The sequence below is a fragment of the Dendroctonus ponderosae genome, unplaced genomic scaffold, assembly GCF_020466585.1.
Source record: "Dendroctonus ponderosae isolate FM_Combo_2020 unplaced genomic scaffold, Dpon_F_20191213v2 Dpon_F_20191213_2, whole genome shotgun sequence".
Taxonomy (NCBI): Eukaryota; Metazoa; Arthropoda; class Insecta; order Coleoptera; family Curculionidae; genus Dendroctonus; species Dendroctonus ponderosae.
The window spans coordinates 14567471-14583406 of NW_026018165.1; the positions used below are offsets into that span (position 1 = coordinate 14567471).

Here is a 15936-nt window from a genome sequence, read left to right on the forward strand (position 1 = left end):
GCAAAATGAGCAAGAACGCTCATTTGTACGTCATTCTAGAGATAAATAAATGGCCTTTTTAGCAAGTGAACCATCGATAAGGAAATGTTGGGAGTTTTCTCAAAAAATGCTTGTATTCAAGAAGTTTTAGATTTGCGCGGTTTTTTCTTAGTTGCAAAATCCACTTRAACATRACGCTGCTTTTTTCGAAGTTYGTAACGAAACAAGTAAACTTTGATTTCAATATTTGAACAAYAAAAGCAACAACTAAATACAATTTCAMCTTTAAACCCTTGGAATTTGGGGCAGCCACAGTCGAATGAGGAATGTTTGCACCAATACATTATCAATGAACTGTATGAATCAATCAATGAATCATATATAATATCAATGAATTGTATATGGAATATGTGCCCTAATGCTCCCTAATCTGAATTCTGATAAATGGGGCATCATTTTATGCATAGACAAAGATGTTTTTACAATAACACGCGCATAGAATCAGCCGTTGGTTGTATTTCAACAATGCCATTTACTCCGTACCGTTGTTTAATTTAAGTACCTAGCGAGATACTGTTACTAGGCAGCTACCTAGATGTTGCTATATTGTTCTGTTACGTGCTAAGTGAGGTGTAATCTAAAAATGCCTGGTAATAAATGATAACTTTTACCTTCCGAAAATAATCGCCCAAGGAAATGAAATATTTCCTACTTTTCTTGTCGAATTCAGAAAAACTATATTGAGTAGAACTGTTGGATATTGAATTTTTAAAGCGGTTAAAAGTTTTGAATATCGTTTTTGCTCTTGTTGAGACATGTTTTATGTACAACATGAGGGATCAATAGGCATCTGTAACATTTAAAAAAAATATATAAAACTATCAAATTTTCAGGAATTTTAAGCACATATTTCCCTGAAAGCTTTATTAATATCTGAATTGAAGGAACTATATTTTCCATACGAGGGTTTATAGGAAATTCTTGACCTCTAAACAGATGGAAGTAAAATTATTACATTTTAAAATGCCGTGAAAGTTTATCAGGTTGTTTCTCGGAAACGCTTAAAAATAGCAAAGATATTCTTCATTAGAGCTGTTTTCTCTTAGACAGAACCAAAAATTTTGTATCTTAAGGAGCTCTCCAAGTTTAGGATTTAATAGTGATGAAATAACACAGATATCCTTGAAATAGGCAAATTGTCAAACAATTTAAAACTTAGTTCTTGAAATTATGGGGGACCAAGTGAGGAGAACCTTTCTGTGTCGGATCCCATACATCATACCTAAGTAGCGGTTGAATATTTTTCAATTTTCACTTAAAACCCGCAATATCTTCATCCTCATAATCGGTCACTTTCGAGTCGAAAAACCCTTAATTATCAAATTAACATTATCAATTTTGAGTGCAAGACACCTCACTTGGTAGGTTTGGTCAATGTCTAGTCGATGTGCGTGCCGCAGTCCTGCATGTAGTTGTTTCAGATCGCTCCATGTCACAACGGTCATCAGGGAGCGATGATCACCCAACCCAACCACCTAACCACCATCCACCACCCTCTTCTTCTCATAAGACTACTCACAAACTGCGCTTTGTTTCTTCTGTAGAGTTTAGGCATTCTTCAGGTAAAGTTTCTTTTTCTTTTCGATGTTTCCGTTCACCATTACCGACGGTACAAGCCTAAACAATACTGCATTTTAGTCGTGAGGGCATCTAGCTTTTAACCAGCCTAGTTGTAGTCGTTCCACTGTGAATGAACCTGGACTTTCAAGTCATCTAACGATGTTCAGATTTGTACCTACATTTTCATTTTTCGCACTGTCCCGGTGTCGTTCTTGCTGTGAAGAATTATGCAAGTTTCTTAAATGGTATTGTGACAATCGCTCAATGTTTTAGGCGAAACATCCATTACACCGCTCAGCCCTTCAAGTCCAGTAGAAGAGGAAGAAGTGCATCAAAAGTCCCGGTTACAGCGTATGATGCCCCAGAGCAGGAAAACCTTCAGGCTCAGGAGCAAAAGCCGAAATAAGAGATCCTGCGAAGTGAGTGTTTTGGCCATTTCCTTCATGCTACTTGAGTTGATTTTCTTCTGGTTCACCAGTTGGCTCATCTCAAACTGGAATCGGAAGCATCTTCGCCTCCAGGCTCGCAACCTCTTTCTCCAGCAGCTCAGCAAAGTCCGGCGCAAGTTTTTTCCAGCAGTCTCCACTCTGAGTCGAATACGCCATATTCTCCTCTGTACACCGAATCTTCAAAACCTCCGTCAGTTCCACAATCCCCACTTGTTCAAACGCCTGGTATGCCGTCTCATGTTCCTCTGATTGGACAATTCAGCAACCAATCCACTACGTCCCATGACAGTCAAAAGGTTTGCAAAAAATCTCTTTCGCTGAGCTTTTTAATAACTGTTTTCAATTCAACCTAGATGAGTTATCAGTCAGGGGGGTTCTCCGCGTTGGATCCCCATAGACTTCGTATCGCGACCAGAGGAAAAAGTGCTGAAGGATCGTGGGATGAAGACTCCGCTATTTCACATACGTCTAGTACTTCAGGATACAAGTAAGACGCTGTATAGCGAGGAGAAAAGTAGCAGCTAAAATATCTTTTATGAATTTTAGGGAGTCGTATCCAGTGATGCACTTGAAAGAGACACTGGAAACCAGCCCCAAATTGTTCCCTCCATTAGCGTCTCCTGACTTGCATTCTTTGCCTTCTACCAGCAGTGCGGCGACTAACAATTTCCTGCTAATCGACAACAGGTAGTCAATTTTAAAAATAATTGCAATGTATTCATTCCCCCTTACGCTGCAGCTCCCCAGATTGTTCTTTGAACGACAATGGAGAAAAGACTGCTCTTCTGGAGAAAGAAGAGCAATCTTCGTCCAAGGATTCACTACTTATGTTGTTCGATCAGGATGCTCAAGACGAAACCACTTTAATTTAAAACAGATTAGGGAAACCGAAATGCGAAAGTTATGGTGTAATGCGTAGGGAATAGGAATGATATTTTGGACATTATTTTATTTCTCCTATTTTATAACTAGATACTTCCATGAAATGCTAGAGAGCGTTAATTTGTTAGAAAATATAAAATGTAATCGTAAAAAATGTCTTAGATTTAGAACGTCCACTTTACTGGTTCTCGATGTTATCTAGAATAATGATCGCCAAATAAAAACAATTAAAACTTTCCTACAGCTGGTTTTTATAAATCACCACTCAAATTTTTCTTGTTTCCAAAATGTATAATAAAAAATCAAACATTTAGCGTCGCTGTACAGAAACTACCTACCGATAGACTTGTCATCATGACTTACTTATCAAAATTAATTGATGAAAAACGACAAATTCTGGTAGAATGAGCGACAAACCGAAAACGATTATCCATGCCCCTATAGATGTGTATGACGAAGAATTCCACAATAATTTAAAACTCGCCAAGAGTCTCATAAACCAGCTGGGATCCAAAGGAGGTAAGACCTAAGAACAACAGGTTTTAACGGACGACAAGTAAACAACAGATGCATCTATAAATGTATAATTTACTGTAACAAAATGCAATTACCCACAATCACACCTAGAAAAACAGAGTACAATTCACAGATATTTTCGCAAATACCTAGATTGATCCTGATATCACACAAAGGCTCAACGGGAAATAAAAGTTTATCTCCTAGAGCCTGTTGTCTCATAGGCTCAACGAACAAACCTAAATCGATAAAAATATTTTGAAGCTTGCTAGCATTTAAAGCATTAAATTATAATTAGAAATGTGCGATTATTTTCTTGCTCATTAGCTTCAGTTTCAAGAGACTCTACTACTGACTACACTAAGATAATACTATAAGATTATAGAACTTACCTACTACTTCCACCTTACAATGTTTGGTTTATTGGTGTTTAACTACACAAAACTCTATATTTATTGAATAAGACTCATTTGAGAATGAACATAACTGGGAACCAATCGAATAGTGTTTATTGACAACTAGGGTCTGAAAATGTAATAAAATCGATATTATATACCTACTTCACTTATTGTTTATAGAAAATCTCTTGAAACTGGTGAGTACGGCTTTTCGTAGAAAAAAATGATTTTTTTATCGATGTCTGGCAATATAGCCTATGTACAGTGCAATTATACAGGATGTTTGGTACGGCGATGCATTTATTGCAGGGGATCAAAGCACAAAAACATTCAATATTTAATAAAATGAAAAAAATTAAATAAAAAAAATTAATAATAATGCGATTGAAATTTTAATTAGAAACAAAAAAGTAATTTTGAGCAAATTGATTAGCAACTGGGAATGTTGAATGATTTTGGGCGGTTGCCATTGAAAAATATTTTCATTTTCATTAAAATAATTTAATTCTAAAACCACAATTTACGAAAACTAGTGTGGTATTTAATTAAAAGTGAGCAGCACCTTAGTTTTTCCGTAACAGTTTCACTATTTAGATTACTTGCGCTTAACACCCAGCAACGAATGAACCACCAGATCTTACCAAAAGCCCTGTATAACAAAAATTCCTATTTTATATAAAGCAAATAGCAATATGTTTCCTAAGAAAATCCGGCTGAGCAGCTAATTCGAAAAATAATGTAAACCAGCATTAACAGTTTGTTACAGAAATATTCATTATACATGTAGCAGTGTGACTAATTTGAATCACTTTCCGTTTAGGTTAATAGTATTAATACATTTTTTCGGCTTGCTGATTTGTTTTGCACTGTTACAAGCACGGGCGAATAGAGCAGCAAACCGAAAAAAGAAATATTAAATATGACCGAAATGTACACTGTGTAACACCTTTTGTTACAGATAAGCAAATATGTAAAAAATGGATTTCAAAATTGGTGAAAATGAAGTCTGACAATCCTGTAGTTAAAAAAAATAGAAACTCATTTTTCAAATATATGCTGTCAGTAATGGAAAAGGCGATTAAAGACTCTGCATACACAATTGGAACTGACGTACGTAATGCAATTAGCCGTTTTCATCTGCAAGTAAAATTAAATAAATTAAACTCCAAATAATTATTTTATATTGAATTAAATGTTAGTCTTGTCTTGTATTGTATTGCGGCGTTTACCTAAGTATTTTTTTTAGGCGAATCAAGCAATTGAGGATAACCACTTTATGTGCAAATGGTCAAATGACAAAAAAACATACATTGCCGCAAAACCTCTCCCTGGGCTAGGAACGTTAGTATACATGGCAGTATCAAAAGATCCATCATTGGGTTGGGACCATCCTTAGATAAATTCCACAAACCTTATCGTAAAAATAAATAATTGCCTTTACCGATATGAGAGCAAATGTACTGACAAGTTTCTTTTGTAACCGAAAATAATTAAATGAAAGCCAAGCATAAAATCAAATAATTGGCCGCGCAATTATATTACCAAAACAATAATTAATAGTTTTACTGCAGCTTACCGAATATTAGCGCCGCTTTCTCCCCGCTCCGATTTTTCCTCCTGCCCTTTGTCCTTTTGAACCTTTCGGTTTCTTACTCGCCTTATTTCTAATTTGGTTTTTCCTCCCACCCTTGACCCTGTCCTGTATGGTTTCAGTCAAATCCAACCTAAACAAGTCGAACACCATTAGTAAACACAAAAATTAGATTTAGAAGACGCTAAATTCATACTTTGTCTGTATCTGTTTGGAAACAGATTTTTCAACGTCGAATTTTGGTCTCTTATTCAAAATTGATTCAACCACATCAAGATTTTGTTTCTTTTCCACGTCTCCTGAAACGGGGGGTAATTTTCTTTTCTTTGAAGCGCCCGGAGTGATTGTTGTCACTCCCGTTGCTTCCTTTTCTTTCGGCAATCTGTCCTGAAACTTTCCCAGACTCGCTGTGGAGGCTTTTGCCACGGTAACGGCTGCTTGAAGGTCCTTAGCTGAAGCAACCTATTACAAAACTCGAGATAGCAAAAATGAAGGTAAAATGTGAAAATTTGTATTGCCTCTGGATTAGTGAGTCCAACTCTTGGAATTTTGATGTTTCTTCTCTTGGCTATGTTTCTCAATCTCTGCAGTTCGTTCTTCGCAACATTTTCTGATTTTGAAACAGTTTTCTTGGCAAACTGGTCTTCAGTAGGATCCGCGTTTTGCGGCACTTCCAAAACCCAATTTTTCTCCTTTTCTGCTTGTGACCTTTTAAATCCAAAAAGCGGCACCCATTTTTGCAACTGATCGTCCCATGAAAGCTTTGACTTTTTCTTCTTCTGAATGCCTGAAAGACACCAAACGAATAATCAAATCTGGGACTAAATGTGCAATCTAGTTACCTTTCTCTTTGGCAAACTGCTCCCATTTAGTCAATTCCTTTGGTTTCGGCACCGGCTTTGCTCGTGGCAAAACGGTCTTTGGAAGAGGCAGTTTTGCCACTATCGCTTCCTCGACTCTTTCTGTTGGTAATTCCCATAACTGGTTTATTAGAAGCTGGGTGTTGTCTCTTGCCAAATCCAAAAGATAACCATTTGCGTCCCGTCTGAAAATAAATTAAAATATTGGTTGGAGAACCCCAAAAACATTAAAAAAAAACATCTAGTCTAGTCACTATACATATAAACTAAAGATTCTAGGCGATGTGTCCATTTAGGTTGGTGGTGAAATTGGCGTAACTCTCTATTGTTGGCTCTATGAAATACAGTTTTCGGACTAATATGCGTCGAGTTTCGTGCGTCTCTCAACCATTATTTGCTAAGCTTAATGCTGGTCATGGCGGGAAGGATTTCTCTGAATCATAGAATGTTTAACTCCTCCTTTTCTCCTAACCACATTTTGAGGCATCTACTTATGTATATCATGTTTGCGGTTTGCCTATGTTGTCCTGTTTGCATGCCTATGTTTTACATGTCTGAACTAAAGACGCCTGGAAATTTTTCCGAAAAGCCCAAAAAACGCTAACGCCCGAAAGTTTAGTTCTACTGACAAAGGGATATCAAAGTGTTGGAAAAATTGGTATTAAAACAGCGAGATCTAAAATTAAGGTTCGGAATGCGTTGCTGATGCTCTCTGTAGGCAGTTTGCTTCAGTGCTTGATCAGACCTTGGTAGATGTTTAGTTCAATCTTATGTGCATCTGCGTCAAACTTGGTTGCCTATTATACATTTTAAGAAGATCGGAAGCTATATCTAAAAACACAGTACTTCCATGAGCCTTAAATATACTATTTTAAAGTGAAAAGTTAACTTTTGGCTGCCGTTTCGGAGCTAATAAATTTAAGCAATAGCCATGAGGCCCATATTGCTCCACCTTCAGTTAATTGGCGAACCATATAACTTGTCGTTTATTTCACAGGCAATTGATTAATGAAAATGCACTAGGGGGACTGAAATGTGGTTTTTACCCCAGTACCATTTTACATCCGAAGCATGGCTGAAAAGTTAGCACTTACTCGAAGTATTGAGCGTTGAATTGGTTGAAGTCGTAAACCAAAAGAGATGCCACATCATATTCCAAATCTATGTGTTTCTCTACAGTAATTGGCTTATATTTGGAACTTTCCTCTTGGGATTTTTGTAAAACTTCGCTCACAACATCCATTTTGGAAAGTGGATTTTCAAATAACCTTACTTTGTTTGGGAAACTCTTGGTGACAGCACGTGTATTAATTCAGTGTCGGCAACACCAATAATAAAATTCAGGGTTAGTATCGACAACGTAACAACATTTGGTTACTATTCTGGTTACTACTGGTCTGGTTGGCAACATTGCCCCCTCTGTTCTGTGGAGATGTTCTGTGCATTTCAATTGACAGCAACCACAGATCACAGGATAGATAAAGACAAGTAGGTGGCAAGACAGAATGACAGAATGAATAACCTCTGTGATCTGTGACAGCAACTGCATTCCTTTTCTCCGGTTCCTTGAAGCAAGTTTTCCTCGTGCCAAAATGGCCAAAAAGAAAACTGATGAAAAGGGCAATGAAACCCCAAAAAATACTAATAACGATGTGTCCAGTGCCAATGAAGAACCGAATTTCAGCGATCCAGAAGATTTCGTGGATGATATCTCCGATTCTGGTGAGTTTGCTGTGAGGTTAAGTTGCCACTGATTACCCTTACGTTGTACAGTCTGAATATGCAATTTCTTGAACAAATTACGTGCTGACAAAGTTCTGTTTTTTAAATAATCCCTTAAATTTAAATATTCCTGACGTTTCTTACTTAGAACCCACAATTTCTAATTCTGATATTGTAAATATGGAACCCAGATGGAGGGTTGATTTGCCCGAAAAACTGGATTTCTACATGTATGTCAAGGGTTTAAAGGGTAATTTGCGTCTCAGCATAAGTGATTTAAGCACTTAATCGCGATGGTTTTCACAATAATAATTTAAAAAAAATGGAGAAAACTAAATCTACACCTTAACATGGTTGAATTCAGAATAAAAAGCGTTTTAGAATTTGCTCTTAAACAGACCGAGCCGCATTGGAAAAGGAACTTCGGAGCATAAAACTGATAATGTATTTCTCTAGCTGACTTAGTTTCTGTGAGAACGTGCAGTCGGTTTTCCTCCAGATTTGTTATTGAAGCCAAAAAATAATATAATCAAAATTCGAAAATTTTGGATAATTACGGCGTTCGATATATCGATATCGTTGGGTAAAAATGGCGAAAGGTGGTTTAACGGTGTTTATTAAAGTCGAAATTATAGTAATTCTTACTACTACCGATATGAGGAAATAATGTTCATAAGAACGTGTGTTATACCGTATTTTATTCACGAATATTTGAGGATTAGTTCAAAGCACTTCACTGCAAAAAGGACATCTGAACCTATAATGCTAAAATGAAAAGTGCTTCTTTATGTTTGCTTCGGAGTCAAAAGTGGTAGTTTTTCATTCATGCTATTAAAAAGGTAGTTTCAAAAGCTTCAGGTTTTCAATAAACTGACCTGGAAAATATACATTAGTTATGAAATAGTTAAATATCGTCGCTTTATTTTTAAATGTTATTTAATTTTAAACGATTTGTAAATGTCTGCTGTTCATTCTAGTTAATGTTGAATTATCTCAAAAATTATGTTCAGCTAATCGTAGTCATTTAGTCCTAACGAGTGTAAACGTTAAATAATCTTTTCAGAGCTTCTTGGAGACATTTTGCCGCAAAAACCTAAGGAGACCGACGGTTACGAATGCGTGATCGTCGTGGATGGTACCCCCCAAGTGGGAGCCAATCGCTTTGAGAAGCTCAAATCGGTTGTGCATAAGGTGTTCCACAAGTTTGGCAATATTGTCAATGAATATTATCCTGTGAATGCTGAAGGTGTCACCAAAGGGTATATTTTCCTAGAGTATTCCGATCCCAGTCATGCTTTAGAGGCTGTTAGTCTAGCTAATCACTTCAAGCTCGATAAACAGCATACTTTCCTGGTGAATTTATTCACGGATTTCTCGAAATACGAGGAAATTCCTGATAAATGGGATCCACCCCAACCAAGACCACACGAGGGTCAAGCGGATCTTCACTCCTATCTGCTGGACGCAGATGCATACGATCAATATGCCGTAGTAGTCGGTAATGGGCAGAGTGTTCAGATTTGCCAAAACACATTACCTGAGCCAACTATTATTGAAGACCGCAGCGTAAGTTGGAGAAAAAATATACAGGGAGTTAGGAGAGATTTCTCTGGATAGCCACCGAATTCAATTTATAAAATTTCAAAGCCAAATTTCTCGGGAACAGTTGCGTGTAGCGGCTTCTACCGACCATGTATTATCATGAAAAATTATACCTTCATGAACGGAATTCACTTTGATCAAAACACCCTGTATATCTAAATCAAGTAAATCCTTCAATTTATTAATTATCATTTAATATTTACAGACCTGGACAATGACTTATATTAAATGGTCACCTTTGGGAACATATCTGGCCACTTTCCATAAGCTCGGTATAGCTTTCTGGATTGGTCCAAATTTCACTCAGTACAAGAAGTTCGCGCATCCCAATGTTCAATTTATTGAGTTTTCTCCGTGCGAAAAGTATTTAGTGACGTGCTCTCCGCAAGGAGATCCGCTTAACCCGGATCAAAAAAAGATTATCATTTGGGATATCAGGTGCAGTAATAAAAAATAGTTTTAAAAAGTAAAAAACCAATATTTAAAATTCCATAGGACGGGAGAAGAAAAACGTTCGTTTAACCCTGAAGGTCCATCCAACTGGCCGGTCTTTAGATGGTCTCATGACGATAAGTACTTCGGTAGAGTGGGTAACGACGTTTTGTCGATTTATGAAACTCCGTCGTTTGGTCTATTGGACAAAAAATCAATAAAAATCAACGGGATTCGAGACTTCAGTTGGTAAGTGTATTTTGCAACATCTACATGGTTAGGTAATTAATAAGTTCTGACTGTGATTAGGTCCCCAACTGATAATGTAGTGGCATATTGGGTGGCTGAAGACAAAGATGTTCCGGCCAGCGTGACTCTCCTTGAACTTCCCAACAGGAATGAGATAAGGAAGAAAAATCTTTTTAACGTTGCTGACTGTAAAATTCATTGGCAGAAATCGGGCGACTACTTGTGTGTTAAAGTAGACAGGTACAGATGATTATTAGACGTATATTTGCAAAAAATTAAGTGGCAACATTCGTTTGTAGATATGCTAAGGCAAGGAAGGAAAGAAGCGAAATGAAATATTCTGGCATGTATTGCAATTTTGAAATCTTCCACATGCGACAAAAGCAGGTGCCTGTAGATAGTGTTGAAGTCAAAGAGCCGATTCAAGCTTTCGCCTGGGAACCCGTAGGCACAAAATTTGCAATGATCCATGGGGAATCGCCCACCATAAATGTCAGCTTTTACGAAGTTAAGTAAGTGATCTATCTTTTCCAATATAAGTACAGCGTTGAAACAAACTTAATTTTTTCTAGGGCCGGCCTGGCACCTATCTTGTTGAAGAAATTCGAGAAGAAAGCGTGCAATCATCTGTTCTGGTCTCCCAATGGACAGTACATTGTGTTGGCTGGTTTGGGTAGCAATGGAGGTAATCATCCACATTACACACTGCTTTTATCAATTATTTAAAATAATATGTTGTATTTTCGCAGGTGGATCTTTGGAGTTTGTTGATACCCATGAGTTTTTGGTGATGAACACAACTGACCATTTCCAATTATCCGACGTGGAATGGGACCCGACTGGTAGATATGTTTTCACTGCTGTATCGTTTTGGAAGTGTAAAGTAGACACCGGTAAGCGAATTGAATTTTTCCAGGATTTTAATACGGAATGACTCACAATTTTGCCACAAACTTTTTTAGACAAACGTTTTAGATCAACCGCTTTTTGCGATATTTAGCAAAAATTATTAACATTCTGCTTTGTTTTCAGGATATTGGATGTGGTCATTCCAAGGAAAAATATTAAAAAGGGTGAACTTGGAGCGTTTCGCTCAAATTCTCTGGCGTCCACGACCACCCAGTCTTCTATCTGAAAAACAACAGAAGGAAATCAAGAAGAACTTGAAGAAATATTACGCGCAATTTGAAAGCAAGGACCGCATGCGGCAATCGAAAGCCTCTAAAGAACTGATTGAAAAACGTGCTGCTTTAATGGAGAAATTCAATAAGTACCGGGAGGAACAAATTAAAGCCTGGGAGGAGGCAAAGTCTAGAAGACTGGCCCTTAGAAACAGTAAGTTTACTTATGACACTGTTGTATGTGTATCTAATATATTAACTTTTTCTCACTTTTTTCAGTGGTTGATACGGATGAACTGGACGCGGATTCAGAGAACGTGGAGGAAGAAGTTGTGGAATTTTTTGTCAAAGAAGAAATCATCCCGATTGATTAACAATATCGAGTTCGTGACGAATCCTGGGCAAACTTTTTGTGAGTATTTGTTCGGGAATTTTCCTGGAAAAGTGTGGCCAACGTCACATGTTTCCAACTTCAATAAGACCTGTATTTTGTACAATAGTGTCTTACAAAATAAAATTCTTTTAATATTTCAAAGAGCCACGAGTTAAATATTCATTCCTATCACAGACGCCTTTTTTTCATCATATCGAGTCGTGAACTTTCATTGCCTTAACAGCTTTGAAAAAAATTTAGTTGGATTTACGATTTCAACTAAACATAGGTGTGATACAGGTAAAGTAAACACAGTTTGTACCAAGAGTAGATTTTGGAGCTGGAAAAAGGCAAGGGATAATAGAACAAACGTTAAATATTCCAGATTTATTTAAAGAGTAAAAATATTTTCAATAATTTATTTGAAAAATATGGAATTACATCCTCACATCTTAAATAAGTTATCAGCTAATCGTAGCGAAACAATTGGAATGCAGGTTCGGCCGCGAAAGTAAAAGAATTTCCTCCTCTACGAAATGATGAGCAAGTGAGAAGTCGTTGCAATTTGATTATCCAACCAAACAATAAAAATTTACTTAACAACAAACAATATATGTTTTTAGATGTCTTATTTGTTAAATCACACTTTAGTATCTCATTTATTAATAAAGTCTTTCGTACCTAATTAGTTAGCTACCAAACTACCCGACTATCTTTTATTCTTTTTGATTCTCGGTAATTTCCAGGAACCCTCACCCAAGCTTTGAATATATCTAATTTTTTTCATGCCCCATAACAACCACAACAACCCCACAATTGTACAAATGGCCGTTTCTATGTAATAACCGTCTAAATGCGTCTCGCAGGTTCCGCCGTTTTGAATACATTCCTAAAACCGACCCATTTTATTTCTGCTATATGCAGTTTTCGATAGTGCTTACCTCTTTTTTTGTTATATTTTCGCACTTGTTCTCAATATCGTTTTCTCCTCCAAGACAATGTTTCCAAGTGAGCGGATCAACAAAGTAAAGAGCTAAAAGGGCAGGCCAATTACCGCCTAAGTTTGTTACTGTGTTGAGCAACGTCATGTAAGTGCCTCCTACTGAAGAGTCGCTAATTTTTGCAAAGAACGCCATTATTGAAACATACATTGAATACACGCAGACCTAGAAAATGAGCAAAATGGTTAAAAATGCTTATTCAAAAGAAATTAAGGCTGGTTTATAAATATACTAGACCTGGTGTAAAGCGTAGCAAACGACCAGTAAAATAACGTAAGATGCTGGCATTAGGGTTGCAGCATCAGGAGCTAGTTTCGGGGTGACCCAGACTAAAGCAGCTGCCAATACGCCAAAAAATAGACGATAAGGAATTGCCATTAAAAATATATCCAAGGGCTTTGGACCGGCCGTGTATTTAGCTATAAATACAGGAAGAACTATTTGCACCGGGATCAGTGGAATAGCCACAAGTCCAAGTTTTTCTTTGGGAATGCCTGATTCTACTAGTTTCAGTGTCATTACATTGTCAGTAGCTGAAAACCCAATCTAAAAAATAATTGGTTTAATTTCAATTTAAATGCATTGAAATAATACACAAAGATCTACCTTGCATGTAAGCAATACCAAAGCCAACGTTTGTATAGATGGCAACTTTAGGATGTTCTTCAAGCAAATATATGCAGATTTGATGTCTCGATCATGAACGATTTCATGTTCGGGATCATGCGGCTCGACTTCCCTCTTGAGCAAACCAATCAGAGTTGTAGATATTATGAAAAACCATCCCCAGAAGTAGAAGAAACCGGGCAAAGTTATAATTCCTAGAATTAAGTTCATACATAATAATAGATCTGAAGAGAATACGTAATACCATTTTACCCTCGTCCTGTGGAATGCTTCTTAGGTAGTTATTGCAAAAACTTGTCGATTCAAGCGCCATGAAGACCACATAACTGAGAAAAAAACCCACAGATTGCCCGACACTATTGCAAGTGGAAGCATGTCCAACATTCCTCTTTTTTAGCATTGTCAAAGCCCAACCATCCACTGCAATATCTTGAGTTGCAGCCAGAAAATTCAACGAAAAAAACAATACTGTTAGTATTTCAATATTGGGTAGCGAGTGTTCACTACCGAGCCACTGACTTATGTGGCTTGAAAGAATGAGCATAAAAAACCCTAAAAAAGAACAAACCCGAGTTAACCGACATCGAAACAAAGAAATCTGCTGCTACCTATGAGGTATTGTGTGGGTATTAGCCAGGTTTTTCGTCGTCCCATTCGAGTTGAAAATATTGCATCCACAAGAGGGGCCCATAATAGCTTTAGACTGAATGGCCATGTCACAAAACTAAATTCAGCCTACAAAATTCTGGTATTAAATGATCAAAATTACAACATTTCAGGCAATTCAATAGAAACAAAGCATTGTACATGAAAATTTAGGCACTGCAAAAGTTGACGTGCTGATATAAGTACTTACTCTTGACTTAACGAAAAACGTTCCTGAGGGTGTTCGTTCTTAAAACGTTTGTGTCCAACACTTGGCAGTAACGACAATGGGTCTCATGAATAAAACGTAATTCTTAAAGCAAAACCTTCGAAGTATATGATAAAAAAGTTTGGAGCACTTGCCTTACAACCGAAAGAAAAGCATTTGCTTCACATTAACCAAATACTCAAAGATTTCCCAAACTGCAATATAAAGTTCAAGTGAAGCTTGACCACATCCCTAAACTAATAGGGTGCTGTGCTGTTCTACACAACATTGCAAAAACACTAAGCGAGTCAGACTTTGGAAGGAGTGAAACTGAATAACGGTTTTGAAAATAATGGGGACGATATTAACATAAGAAGTGAAATGCGCAGACGGGAGGAAATTGAATTTTGGGAAAAGGGACTCTACAAATGTGATCTGCTGGTTCTCCCCACAAGTCGTGCTTCTTTGTCGGAGCTCATAGCGTTGCTTATTCTTCCACTCTCACATTATAACTACTACAAAATATGTCTTTTATATTCAACCAGACATCATAGCAAAATACTCTCGTCTAGACTTGTTAAAAGGTGTATCAATCGGTCTAAATAACGAACAATGTTTTTTATTCTACCTTTTGCTATTGATTTTACTTTGTACTTTGAGCAAATACTCCATTTTTATTCATGAGACCTAATAAAACGGATCTACTACCGGCAATTAAGTGAAAAGAACTGGTTCTTTACAAACCCAAAAACCATTAATGTTAGAGTCAAATTTCGTGGCACCACCCGTAACAGTTTGAAAAGAATACCTGTTGCTTATAAGTTACACCTCTATTCTGCAAAATCATGGGTATTGCAGAGCTGAGACCCAATGGTATGCCTTGGAGTGTGTAGAGAAAAAGTAGCAACATAATATTCCATTCATCTCCTTTGATATCACTTCGGGAGTCCTCTATTCTATTGGACTGTCCATTTTCTAGCAGTGAAACCGTGCTTCCACCGTTTTTTCGGCTTTTTCTTTCCATATTTCTAAATACAAACTGAATGTTGAGGTTATTTGTTAGGCCACGTCAGGTAACTGGCATATGTTTAATACAATCACTGGTTGCAATTGCCTTGGTATTTAATGTGTTTTAAACACCATTTAATAAACGCTCGTTTAGATGGTCACTAACTGTTGAGTCAGAGACTTGTCTCTGGTTGAGTTCTGTTTTACTGAAAACATAACTTTGATTGTAATGTACCGTTTTGAAGTATTTGTTTACATTGAGCCAAGCAGGTAACGTTGACAGGAACGAGGATGCTATTCTTGAAACGACAAGTGCTATTCCCGGAATTTGAAGATCCCTGTAGTTTTTGTTAGGTTCGTGAATAACAGAAATGCTGCTGCTTATCTCAATTTAAGCTATTTCTGCGTCAGTCCATAATCTTAATAATCACCTTACCTTAATTTGGGTCAGTGCTTTTCTTCCTACATTAAAGGCCGGAAGGAGCCAAACTAATGTTTTTGTTACTTTTATTACAGTTTTTATTCAAAAATGCTTGTGCGGGTCACACAACGGTTATATTCTAGGTCGAGTAGGCTCATGCTAAAAGTAATAACAATTTTTGCCACCAGTGGCGCGCGCTGTTGAACGTTAATGCACGTCATAGTAATGACAG

At 37.1% G+C, this 15936-nt stretch overlaps 5 protein-coding genes across 6 annotated transcripts in view; 3 read left to right on the forward strand and 2 right to left on the reverse strand.

Moving 5' to 3' along the window:
* The window catches only part of LOC109544558 (protein unc-80 homolog), a gene marked incomplete in the record, with an annotated part of 31061 nt that extends 27894 nt beyond the window's left edge, over nucleotides 1-3167 (forward strand). The window contains 6 exon segments of the mRNA XM_048663648.1: nucleotides 1461-1601; nucleotides 1873-2018; nucleotides 2078-2344; nucleotides 2402-2535; nucleotides 2595-2735; nucleotides 2788-3167. Of these exon segments, the coding sequence (XP_048519605.1) occupies nucleotides 1461-1601; nucleotides 1873-2018; nucleotides 2078-2344; nucleotides 2402-2535; nucleotides 2595-2735; nucleotides 2788-2920 (962 nt within the window).
* A 75-nt stretch (nucleotides 3168-3242) lies between these two features.
* Nucleotides 3243-5288, forward strand: LOC125503390. Its single transcript, XM_048663649.1, has 3 exons — nucleotides 3243-3449; nucleotides 4803-4954; nucleotides 5091-5288. The coding sequence occupies exons 1-3, from the start codon at nucleotides 3335-3337 to the stop codon at nucleotides 5238-5240; spliced, it is 417 nt and encodes a 138-aa protein (XP_048519606.1). The 5' UTR covers nucleotides 3243-3334; the 3' UTR covers nucleotides 5241-5288.
* Nucleotides 3499-7683, reverse strand: LOC109544557 (ribosome biogenesis regulatory protein homolog). The gene is made up of 6 exons (XM_019914828.2): nucleotides 7390-7683; nucleotides 6278-6480; nucleotides 5954-6222; nucleotides 5632-5897; nucleotides 5421-5568; nucleotides 3499-4981 (listed from the first exon to the last, which is right to left on the reverse strand). Exons 1-5 carry the CDS (start codon nucleotides 7536-7538, stop codon nucleotides 5427-5429), a joined length of 1029 nt encoding a protein of 342 aa, XP_019770387.1. The 5' UTR covers nucleotides 7539-7683; the 3' UTR covers nucleotides 3499-4981; nucleotides 5421-5426.
* A 72-nt stretch (nucleotides 7684-7755) lies between these two features.
* LOC109544538 (eukaryotic translation initiation factor 3 subunit B) lies at nucleotides 7756-11958 on the forward strand. Its single transcript, XM_019914791.2, has 10 exons — nucleotides 7756-8017; nucleotides 9081-9583; nucleotides 9825-10057; nucleotides 10115-10300; nucleotides 10361-10540; nucleotides 10600-10812; nucleotides 10873-10985; nucleotides 11050-11193; nucleotides 11333-11635; nucleotides 11701-11958. Exons 1-10 carry the CDS (start codon nucleotides 7888-7890, stop codon nucleotides 11793-11795), a joined length of 2100 nt encoding a protein of 699 aa, XP_019770350.1. The 5' UTR covers nucleotides 7756-7887; the 3' UTR covers nucleotides 11796-11958.
* A 241-nt stretch (nucleotides 11959-12199) lies between these two features.
* LOC109544539 (acetyl-coenzyme A transporter 1) lies at nucleotides 12200-15595 on the reverse strand. Of its 2 annotated transcripts, none has more exons than XM_019914792.2 (7): nucleotides 15084-15595; nucleotides 14031-14157; nucleotides 13675-13974; nucleotides 13402-13616; nucleotides 13033-13341; nucleotides 12736-12960; nucleotides 12200-12683 (listed from the first exon to the last, which is right to left on the reverse strand). In XM_019914792.2, exons 1-7 carry the CDS (start codon nucleotides 15297-15299, stop codon nucleotides 12504-12506), a joined length of 1572 nt encoding a protein of 523 aa, XP_019770351.2. In that variant the 5' UTR covers nucleotides 15300-15595; the 3' UTR covers nucleotides 12200-12503. The 2 variants fall into 2 exon arrangements, with proteins under 2 accessions (XP_019770351.2, XP_048520113.1); XM_048664156.1 differs by lacking the exon at nucleotides 15084-15595 and adding an exon at nucleotides 14279-15072.
* Between the last annotated feature and the right edge of the window lie 341 nt (nucleotides 15596-15936).

Excerpts from the sequence above, each read along its gene's own strand:
- LOC125503390 (XM_048663649.1), top strand. The coding sequence starts at position 3,335 with ATGAGCGACAAACCGAAAACGATTATCCATGCCCCTATAGATGTGTAT. Across the intron at positions 3,450-4,802 it reads CCAGCTGGGATCCAAAGGAG|ATAAGCAAATATGTAAAAAA; the intron begins GTAAGACCTAAG and ends CTTTTGTTACAG. Across the intron at positions 4,955-5,090 it reads CATACACAATTGGAACTGAC|GCGAATCAAGCAATTGAGGA; the intron begins GTACGTAATGCA and ends TATTTTTTTTAG.
- LOC109544557 (XM_019914828.2), bottom strand. The coding sequence starts at position 7,538 with ATGGATGTTGTGAGCGAAGTTTTACAAAAATCCCAAGAGGAAAGTTCC. Across the intron at positions 6,481-7,389 it reads TTCAACGCTCAATACTTCGA|ACGGGACGCAAATGGTTATC; the intron begins GTAAGTGCTAAC and ends ATTTATTTTCAG. Across the intron at positions 5,569-5,631 it reads TCCAAACAGATACAGACAAA|GTTGGATTTGACTGAAACCA; the intron begins GTATGAATTTAG and ends CGACTTGTTTAG.
- LOC109544538 (XM_019914791.2), top strand. The coding sequence starts at position 7,888 with ATGGCCAAAAAGAAAACTGATGAAAAGGGCAATGAAACCCCAAAAAAT. Across the intron at positions 9,584-9,824 it reads CTATTATTGAAGACCGCAGC|ACCTGGACAATGACTTATAT; the intron begins GTAAGTTGGAGA and ends TAATATTTACAG. Across the intron at positions 10,813-10,872 it reads GTCAGCTTTTACGAAGTTAA|GGCCGGCCTGGCACCTATCT; the intron begins GTAAGTGATCTA and ends AATTTTTTCTAG.
- LOC109544539 (XM_019914792.2), bottom strand. The coding sequence starts at position 15,299 with ATGGAAAGAAAAAGCCGAAAAAACGGTGGAAGCACGGTTTCACTGCTA. Across the intron at positions 13,975-14,030 it reads ACCCACACAATACCTCATAG|GGTTTTTTATGCTCATTCTT; the intron begins GTAGCAGCAGAT and ends GTTCTTTTTTAG. Across the intron at positions 12,684-12,735 it reads AAAATATAACAAAAAAAGAG|GAATGTATTCAAAACGGCGG; the intron begins GTAAGCACTATC and ends GGTCGGTTTTAG.